Here is an 11590-nt window from a genome sequence, read left to right as displayed (position 1 = left end):
CAAATCATTTAACTTCAGTGGATTCTCATCGGACATTAGCATTTTTACGAAAAAAATTATTTAACTTCACGTGTGTAACTGGGGAATAACGAAGAACAAAGATAGCCAGCTTCCCATGAAACGAATTGTACCTACATCAACCCATAATTAACTCGTTCATAGTGAACCCTCGATAAGATATCAAGGAAGTTCCAGACTAGAAAGAATACTTTATATGCTTGTAAGTTTGTACAATTTTTGTATATAAATCATTGTGTGTAATAACTATTTGTATTGTAAATTGTATTGTTGTTTGTATATTAAAACATATTTGTGTTAAAAAAGAAAACTGTTTGTATCAATATTGTTGGCAAATATCATAAACTGACTATATATCGGCTTTTACTTAACTGCTAAGTCCAAAGTAAAATTTAACTACTAAATTTAAAGCATCATTTAACTCAATTTCAGGCTATTTGAAATTCTAATACGTAACACTTCCGTACAGCCATCCCTTAGCTCTCACCCCACCTACCCTTGGGAGGAATGCAATATCAAAGTTTCGAAATCTAAAGGTAAATACTTATTTAGAACGCTTCCTTAAATGTATATTCTAATATTCACGTAGATCTGCGGATCCAGTCCTGATAGTCTCTAAATTTTCGTTGACTTCATACAGGGGCTCAAATTGAAAACTCCTGAAATATGAATTTACATGTTTGATATTTTAATACCAATTAGCGGTATAGTCAAATGTGATGCTCACAAAATCCTGTGATTCCACCACGATTCTCTCAAAATTTCATTTCTATTTGCCTTTTGTGTCGATAAAAGGAGATCAAGAATTAAATTAAGCGCATATACATACACGTATAAGAACAATTAAGAGTTTCTTTATAAATATTATAAAAAGCTGTATTAAAATGTTTCTCTACAAGTTATATGAACGTGGCTTAGAATAGCTAACTAGAAGAATATCAACAGTATGATTGTTCGCTGCAAGTGTGTACTGATTAAAAACGCCTATGTCAGCCTTATTGAGAATATAGAAATCAAAAACAAATGCAAACAACATAAATTATAACATTTTATTATTATTGTCAATAAAACACGAAGAAAGATGTACGACCGAATAAATTACATCTTATTATACGACTATTTCTTATTATAAAATTAGTATAAAGTTTAACACAATATTATATTATTCTACTATGAAAAAACAAAAACAAAAAACGATTGAGTAGTCATTTTCACGTATACTTCTCTCACATTTCATTAAAAGACGGACGTGATAAAACACTACACAAAAGTGGATTACTCACAACAATTCTAGGAGTGAAATGCTATTCTAGCTAATTATTATATTAATTTAATTATAAATTTTATCAATTCATATTCCAAATGTTTTGCATGGAAGCTGTAACGTCATATTAACTTAAAATATTCTTATGGCCGATCAAACAAAACTTTTATTTAGCAAATCTCAACATCACAAATTGGTTTATGCGAGTTTTTAATTTGTCATTTCAGAGTCGAATTAAGTTGACATTTTTTATGGTTTCTGTTTAAGATAAATAAATAACCGGGTGGGTAACAATTGATGCATGTCATATATAGCACAAACTGATACAAAAATGGTACTAATATTTATCATTTATAAAAGTAATTTCTAACACACGTAAAATAACATTGGAATGTGGCGCAAATAGCTACGTTGCTTTGTGCCAATAAACCTCCCAAACCCAACCAACATTGGAATATAAGCTACTTACAACGTGCTAAACTTCGAAATATAATCTCACTTGACATGTTTGTACTTATAATCTTTATAAATGTTATGTTTTCGTTCGTTTTTCGATATTAAAAAAAAATACTCATTTATTCGAGAAGATATTTTTTCCAGGCTTTCATAGATCTTTTCTTATTTCAAAAAAAATCTAAAAAATCTTATACTGGTGAAAAGACAATAACAATTCCTGATGAACCTGGTTTAGGAAACGTTAAATAAACAAATCCCAAACATTGACTTTTCTCTCCAATGCTGTATGAAAATTTTATTTTTATATGTTTGATCGCTTGACAAAATCCAAGAAATTGATTATTTCGCAAGATTTGCTTTTAAAGATTACCGTCGATACGAAGAAAAAAAAGGGTTTAAAAATAGGGTTTTCAATGAAAAAGTTGAACATATCATGCTAATAAAAAATGCAATACTTTTGCAGGATTGGCCTAACAAAACTCGTAAGATTCCACAAGCAATAACCTACCACATTGGTTCCTGAATAATACCTATCAACGAATGGAAATAAAGAAGTTGAAGTATTTCTAGTATGAATCATATAGTTACTCAAGAAGTGCACGTTTGATTATGCTTCATTTCACAGTTGTTCAAGATTTCTTTTGGCTTCAATACTATGTCATTGAGTATTCCCGATTAATATTTCCCTTTAGAACACTACTGTGAAATATACATGTGAAATAATATATAATCTGAGTTTTAATCTTGAAAAGTATGATATATTCACATGTGAGTTTGTAGTTTTGTACCACCATGAAGAAAGAGTATTCCTCTCAAACTTTCAAAAGATTACCAGTTGCAAGTTTCAGATACGTACAAGAATATTAAAACAGCTTTCTATTTGTTGTTTTTTATTGTGTATCTAAAATAGGTAATAAATCTGGCACTGGAAGAGTTGTTCATATGTAAATGTGGCAGTGAAAAAGAAAAGAATTAAACTGAAACAAAAAGAAAAATATCTGTCTGATCAGAGTTGCTGTTGTTTCATTGTTTATATGACAATTAACACATTTAAAACCAATTACAATATCTAGTGGAGAAAAGATGTGCTATAATGTGAGGGAACTATTGACAGTAAAATTGCGAAAAACAATTACTGTATACATACATGCATATTCACTACATATTTACGGATGAAGCAATAATTTGGTTTTATATTTTACTGAAACGCTATCTGCTGTTTCCTCAGAAGTCAGAGAAATATAAATGTTTATTTTTAAATAGTATTTTCTCTTTCGGTAAAATCATTTCAGAGGGTATTCACAATTCAAAATATTGCTACCCTTTCCAGTTTCCATCAAATTCACCGATTTAAGTGTGTGAGGAAGAATAATTTGTCCAATACACCCAGTAAAGAAATGGGTAAATCGACCACCGGTTTCTTCAACAATATCTTTTTCTCTAGGAAAGCCTCCTAAAGATATAAGAAAAACAAATTTCATGGTTATTATTACATTCAGAATTTATACATTAAAACCTGTGAAAATATTAACGAATTGTTTATCTTTTTATCCTAGCCAATAGCAACATCAGCAAAATTACAGCTCTTTCCCGGCCTTTCCACTACTTAGAGAAATCAAAATTATTCTACAGTTAGACTACACGATTTACTTTAAATTTCATAAATATATTAAAATAGTTAAGAAAAATTTTAACACAGGAAAAATTCATAAAAGTGTCGACCGCATACAGTTATTTATTTAGTACACATGAGTCTGGAAAATGATTTCAGTAATGACTTTATATTCTTATTCTATCTGAGAAAAGTAAATGTAAAAGTTCGCTTTCTCTAAGGATAAAAAATTACTTTCGATATATTTTGCTCTAAAGTCGAAGGACTATGGAACAGTTTATTAGTCTTTCCTAAGTTTCTTCCCTGCTGTAGTTTATATCCAATGCGTTTGTATGGAAACATCGTTTACTTGTTTCCACATACGACAACAGGATCAACATTTAGTCTAGTAAAGACACTCATTGTTCTAGATCATAATTTTTCTCAAGTTAGAAGCTTTCTCGTCTCAAAGCAAATAAAGAGGATAACATTAACAAAATTTTAGCTCTTCTTGGAACTTTGCTTTCTAGCTGGATGCTTCTTTTGATGAAACACCATGCTGAATAACACGACTAATTCTTTTAAACTAACGATTTTCTGTTTAATTTTACGTAGAAGCTGAATCATCTAACTACACAGTACAAAAAAATTAAAGGATCTTTTAAATTCATAATATTATTATATACCACATGAGAAAATCGCTATTATAAAACAATATCAATCAACCTGTTCAGTCCATTATTATGCAAATCGGGCATCAGATGATCTAAAGGTAGCTTTACATAAAGTACCGATAATCAACTAATTCAGCTTACACACATTAATGAACATTTAATAAAAATTGCGTTACATAAAGTACCGATAATCAACTATTAAGCTTACACACATGAACGAACATTTAATAAAGGTAGCTTTACATAACGTACCGATAATCAACTATTCAGCTTACACACATAAATAAATATTTAATAAAGGTAGCTTTACTTAAAGTACCGATAATCAACTATTCAGCTTACACATATAAATAAATATTTAATAAAGGTAGCTTTACATAAAGTACCGATAATCAGCTATTCAGCTAACACATATAAATAAATATTTAATAAAGGTAGCTTTACATAAAGTACCGATAATCAGCTATTCAGCTAACACACATTAATGAACATTTAATAAAAAGAGCTTTACATCTTCACAATTCATGACATTTTACTTTATTATGGAGTACGGTCACCAAACACACCAATGAAAGTCTTCATTTTTAAAATCAGAGAATTTATAAGATCTCGTGATATTCTCGACTATTCATTTGAAAGCATTGTTTTTATGACATCTCTGGTTCCTGGAATCACTTAACGGAGTGTGACACCTCTCTCTCAAAAGCATCTCATACATGCATGATGCGATTGAAGTTCTGTGAATGTGTGGATAAATCGATTAGGTCAATTTCCTTTTTTTTTCCAGAGAATATGTCAACCAATTCAGTATGGTTGGAACAGGCATTATCAATTAGGCTCAAGTTAGGGCAAAATGCATCAGCACATAGCAGAACAAAGGATCACTAGACATGGTTCATTTAATAACGCTCCTTTGCTTGAAAATAATAGAAATACTATAATTTAAAGATTTCATTTCAAACACTTAAAAATAGTTAAATTTTTGATTTTATTTGACAATGCTTCAAATATGGACGCGAAGATTTTACTATCACAGTTTGCTGTCTTTATGCTTCTTCTGACCACGAATTCAGCAATTTATGTTCCAAAAGATGTTAGTTGTTTAAATAGAAAGCATTAATAATTATATATTGCTATTTCTAGATTTGCAAAAGTGTGTTTTTCTATAACGATACTGAAATATAAACTTATCAGCGCCTTATTTTTTCGTTACATTTGAATCTCAAGATTAGTCAGGCCTCATGGTCGGGTGGTTAGGGCGCTCGACTCGCAATCTTCGGGTCGCGGATTCGAATCCCCGTCACACCAAACATGCTCACCCTTTCAGCCGATGGGGCGTTATAATGTGACGGACAATCCCACTATTCGTTGGTAAAAGAGTAGCCCAAGAGTTGGCGGTGGGTGGTGATGACTAGCTGCCTTCCCTCTAGTCTTACACTGCTAAATTAGGGACGGCTAGCGCGAAATCCATAACAAACAAACAAAATCAACATTAGTCATTATTATTTGAAGCTTATATTTGTAATCTAATATATAATTACCAATACAATATTGTGTTGGTGGACTGGACATCATAAATGGGTGTTTTAGACACCGATAAAAAAATAAACAATACTGATCGATGATCTTTCAACGTTCTTGAAAGTGATTCTTAAAAATGCTTGAATTTATTTTCAAAAACGTTTGTGGGAGCCCTGTTTTAATTGGATGACATTAATGGTCCATTCCGCAGGATCTAGAGACTGGTAGTCCACTGACACGTATTTATGCTAACATTATATTTCTACCACCATCTCTGTACACCAGTATTCATTTACAGCTGCAAACATCTGATTCAGTCTTAAAGCAGGCATTTTAGGATTGCAGCTAGCAAAAAGCGACAAGTTTGCCTTGTACAGATGTCTGAGCAACTGTACTAATAGCATGAAAATAATTCCACATTATGCTAAAGACGTTATGGGATACTTGTAGCCAGCTTGCAGCCACCTGTTGTTATTGACTGATATTTATTTGTCTGGTGATTTTTCCACGAGAAAACATCAGATATCTCTGACTATGGTTAAGGGTCAGTTTAAACTGTTATTCACATTAAAGTGAAAATTAAGACAAGGCAACTACAGAATATATATAAAAGCTGAATGACCAGTTATTTGTACTGCAAAATAAGAGAGCGATTGCTAGATTCCTGATATAAATAAATGAATATATAACAATGAGTTGCGATTGATGACTAGCTTAACTTTGACTAAGAGTGATTTTGCCCAATCATAGCTATAATATTTTAAATTATGATTATACTTTATTAGTGTCTTAGCATCCAAAATGTTTATTTAAAACTTATGATATAGTTGTACAGACCGAAATAGTATTGACCATGAGTATTTAGTTCCATGAAATCCCCTCTGACGTGACTGAAGAATTTCATCCTGTCAACTTCAAGCGTTAGAGTTTGCTTTATTCTGTAAAAAAAAAGAAAAAAAGAAAAAGTTGAATGAGTTTAAACAAAACAGTTATGCAATAATACTTAACAATGGTTGTAATAACACTGACAGGTATTGTTAAAATTCCTAGCTGACATTTTAGAATACAGTTTAGCTGTAAACATTAATTCACGAATTAAAGAACGTCAGCATATTGTAAGCCACGGTAATATCAAATAACTTTAGATCTGCCAGATATTTTCTGCATTTAAATATATGTGAACAGCAGATATTTATATGGAAGTTAAATTGAAGTTTTGTTACACAACTTTAATTTATAGATATAAATGTAAAATTTTAATATCACTTGTTTTTTTTTTTTTACAGTAAGATAATATTGTATAAGAGAAAGTGAATTAGGCATCAGGTTTGTTGGCTGGACTACTTGGAGAGAAGAATTATGTTTTTCAGAAACATTTTGTAATTACAGTAACGGTAATGAGTTTCTTTAACTTCAACAGTAACTTAAATGTTTCTTAAGATTTTGACTTCTAGCATCGTTCTCCTCATCAACTGAGTCAAGATCTTGCTAATAGAGTCAACCTGCTCATCCATATATGATGGGTGATATAGAACTTCAGTTTGTTAATGTGTTCTATGTTCTTAGTGCACCACATAATACAATAACTCATGATGCACTTTGTTGATCTATGAACATGAACTCTGGATGAATCCAGACAGAAACAAATTACTCTCTTGGTACAAGTGTACTATAATAAAGCACAGTTACCAAACTATGTTACAGTTGGTTTTTGTAACATCCATTTTCACGTAAACCCACTTTACCCATTTGCTGACATGCAAATACATATACACCACCTACTGCACAACACAGTTACTCCACATGTTCCTGTGTACACTGAGGTACATCTGCACTGGGTAAAGTGCCATACATCAAATGCTTTTCATACTTTTCATTCAAACATTAGCAGATTCAGAATGTAACCAATGCTGGATTCAATTACGGCAACTTGTGCAATAAATTTTAAAATTAAAACCAGATCAACGTTTAAAATGCAAAATAAAAAAAAATTATTTGGCCGACAGCCAAAATTAAAAAGACTCCATCATTCTGCATTTTAAACATTGATCTTGTTTTTAATTTTAAAAGTAATCAATGCTGTTCGTCAGTAGTACAGTTCACCATCATGACACACAGTAAATGCTGATTCAATTTTCTTTGGTTGGAGTTTCCAATCTTAACAAGCACATGCTTGATAGTCTGCATCAACCATTTAGCTAGATAATTAGACTTAGAATGATATGGCTAAGTGCAAACTTTCGCCAAACTCAATACTTGAAACAACTAGGCAAACAACTAGCTATTGAAGTTGGACCTCCAAACACTCCCGATTGATTTATCGATTTTTCAGCTAATAAATATGGGATGAACTGCACTATCATATCTACCAGTGAATAATCTATAGTACACAAAGTGAACTATTCAATAACAATCAGTTTTGGGCAGAGGATCATATATGTGCAGGTGAGTTGCTTAAAGGGAGAATCTAAAACTCACTGCCCTAGTTTCCCTTATGTATCCATTTTTTTTAACTAGGCAGTACGTATTGTCCATTTTAAACAACGCCATTTAATAATTTTGTGTAAATATATCTTGAAAAACTATTTTGCATATTCACCATTATGTACAACTCTCCCTGGATCCCTGCTGTCATTGCAATATAGCAAATTAAATCTTGCCTAGAAGTGATCACTAGTTATATCACAGGTGAGCTACCACATCTTGGTTGTTCAGACTTTACAATAGACTATGCTGGACTCGTACGTAACTATACAAATTCCAGATGTTATATGCATCGGTACTCTGTTAACCAGACTTTTAAGGTTGTGATTCACAATGCTACATAATAAGTATGCCCAAGCTATGTTCGTGTCCTTTGGTTGCTATTCCCGAAGTTCCTCTATGGTCAATTCTGGCGGTAATCCATTGTCAGTATTGTACTCTTTGTATGGTGTGACATCTAGAATCTAGACAGTCAATGAACAGACATGCTCTCATCAGTTGCTAAAATAATCCAATGATATTTCAATAGTGCTAACCTAGTGTTATTCTGCAATGATATTTCAATAGTGCTAACCTAGTGTTATTCTGCAATGATATTTCAATAGTGCTAACCTAGTGTTATTCTGCAATGATATTTCAATAGTGCTAACCTATTGTTATTCTGCAATGATATTTCAATAGTGCTAACCTAGTGTTATTCTGCAATGAAATTGCATTTGAGCAGTACCTTTATCAAATGTGAGATAATAACTTCCAGATTTGTAAAGTTTATAAGTTTAAAATACAACAAGTAAAAATATTCCCATTTTTGGTGTTCATTACCAATGTTTAGAAGCTGTAAGCAATGGCTCTCATATTTTATTAAACATTATAAAACCACCCGCTAATCATGACAAAAATCATCTTATTCTTCTATTATTGGCATCAATATCCAGAATAAATTAACAATCATTAATATTTTGACCACATCGCATTTCAAGGAGACTGGAATGCGAGTTCACAATAGAAAAATACTACAACAGGATAAGTTCCTTCTTTGTCATACAACATAATTGTTTAGAAGCTAATAATTGCCCTACACCATTCTGTACCTTTGAATCAATTACTCTTATTCCATGGTTACCAACATCAGTTTTCAGGATAAATAGATAATCTTGATGAGGATAAGCCAACAACTGAATTTTGACAAAGGCATGCTTCAAGGACTGAAATACATTTTTACATGTAGTTATCTTTCAAACTCTAATTATAGAAATTATAGAAAACTATTGAAAATACGGTGCAAGACTTAGTAAGCTGCAAACATCTTTTTTAATGTCAAGCTGGGGCCATAGCATGAGTGGATGACACATGACTAAGAGTTTCCATTTCTGTGTACATCAATGCATGCATACTTTTCTGGTTTTAACTTACAGCCACCAATGTTGATGCAAAATAATATCATAAGCAGGCTCTCAGATGCAGCTGAAATCTGTAACTAAAGAGCAATATGTCACCTACAGAAATGAGGCATCTTTCTCATTGTAGTCCATTATCAAATGTATGGCTTATCAGCTTCTTCAAAGTTGCAGGTGTATAGTTCAAATAGCCAAAATTGCCATGTTGAATAAACAGGAGTTCTCCAATATGTCCAATCATTCATTTATATGCAGAAAAGAAAAGCATTGAGATGTATCACTTTCTTTTTATGATGTTCCTTTATTCTTTTTTGACAATCACCGCTGAGAATGATTAACTAATTGTATATGGTTGTAATACCCTGTTCGTCAATATTCGCTCAATCAGAGCAATGGGATCATACACTGTGTTTTACGAATTTATAATTCTGAACTTTGATAGATTTATTTCATGTGCATCACCTGTATCTGTGACGTTAAGTTGTTGTTGTTTAATCCAACTGTAGATCTAGCCTATATACATGTAGATACTTAATACCCTGTGAGCAATTCACTGAGTTCATGTCTCTTTGTTGAATGCGGAGTTTTAGCATGATCCTCAACTAGAGCTTAGCTGTTATAAAATACATAATAAATTTATTTTGATAGGTATATCCAACGTTTATAATTTTCTCTCCAGGTAGACGAGGCATTGTTGGCGCTAAAAATTCATAAGCAGGAACAACATCAGAATGTATTGTGGATCACGCATGAGTGTAATGTAGTTTTTGTTGGTTCAGCTATGAACTTTCATTAGTATTATAAATTGCCAATTATCAAAATATCCTTGTATTACAAAAATACTTTGAATAAATTTGCTTATTATTCTAACTAGGAAACTACACAAGGCCTTCCTGAAATTTGCTTTTCTTTTGTTTTATTGTAATGGTATTGAGAAGGCAAAAAATTCTAAAGTTCTTGATTCTTATGCATTTCAAACCTCGTCAAAACATAATATTTGCACGGAAAATGAGCTTTATTCTACAATTTCAAAATCATCTAAAGCGTTCATATAGTACTTAGAGCAATAAAAATGTGATGTAATTGTGATGTAGATTTTAATTTATATACTAAACCAGCTTTCTTAACATGGAGACAGATCCTTTACCACTGCCCTTTTGCAAATAAGAACGCAGAAACTTTTGATTGTCACAGTTATATATATATGTATAAATGTGTGTGTGTGTATATAAATCAAGCATTGTGAGTTAAATGCACTTACTATTAAACGTAAACGACAAGAGACGTTTTATGCGTCTTCTGATTGTAGTGACAACAGATACCAGTACTTTAACACCTTGATTTTATAGTATTAGAAAACTAGTCATATTTGAAATCAATTTATCTGTGTGCAATTTTTATTACTACCAGTCTTGTTTTAATAACGAAGAAAATATCCACTTTTTGTATCATTCATTCCCCTAGTGGAGAAGCCTAAAATTTTCGAATAAATTCCTCTGTAGTATTGAGTTGTGATTGTAACGAATTTGTTGTAATGTGTTTATTTTTAATATAAACGTTGTTTAGATTAAGTTTGTATTTAGAAATATGTGTAACTTATAGTGTTGGATATGTATTGCGTGTAACAAATTTGTTATATATTTATGTTAGTGTCAACATTTTTTGTATTGAGTTTATATTTAAAAAAATACCTAGCTTACAGTGTTAGATACTTATGGCGAAACCTCCGCCAATTCTCCAAGATTGTAGAATATTCGTAAACGCAAGAATCGACAATATATCTACTTCCGTAACTGGTTAAATATAGTTCAGTATTGTTGTCCGAGCTTTCGAGAAAAACATTTCCCGCACATATAAAAAGACCAAGGACAAAGAAGAGAGCACATAAGTCTGCTAGGAACCTGTTATAACCGTGTATGCTATAAACCGTGATTTTGCTAACCCTTATCAACCGGAAAATATACGACAGTTATAAATTTCGAACATCATTGGATTCTCATCGGACGTTAGTATCTTTCAGAAAGTATTACTGAATTCTCATCGGACATCAGTGGTTTTATGAAAATATTATCTTACTTCGACGGTCCAGCAATTCAGTGTCTGACAAAGATAGCTAGCTTCTTGGCAATTGTACGTACATCGACTTCAAGTTAACTCGCTGGATATCAAGGAGACTCTGAACTAG

General features: G+C 31.8%; 1 protein-coding gene across 1 annotated transcript in view; it reads right to left on the bottom strand.

Annotated features, from left to right (window-relative positions):
- Nucleotides 1–2356: 2356 nt before the first annotated feature.
- LOC106465497 (protein eyes shut homolog) overlaps nucleotides 2357–11590 on the bottom strand; it is a 164851-nt gene continuing 155617 nt past the window's right edge. The window contains exons 20-21 of the mRNA XM_022393410.1: nucleotides 6362–6462; nucleotides 2357–3191 (exon numbers count right to left, since the gene is read on the bottom strand). Coding sequence (XP_022249118.1) covers nucleotides 3022–3191; nucleotides 6362–6462 — 271 coding nt within the window. The 3' untranslated portion in view covers nucleotides 2357–3021. The remainder of the gene's footprint in view (nucleotides 3192–6361; nucleotides 6463–11590) is intronic.

This window comes from Limulus polyphemus, unplaced genomic scaffold, assembly GCF_000517525.1.
Source record: "Limulus polyphemus unplaced genomic scaffold, Limulus_polyphemus-2.1.2 Scaffold1962, whole genome shotgun sequence".
Lineage (NCBI taxonomy): Eukaryota > Metazoa > Arthropoda > Merostomata > Xiphosura > Limulidae > Limulus > Limulus polyphemus.
Note: the sequence above shows the minus strand (reverse complement) of the source record. Positions and strands in the feature narration are given on the sequence as shown.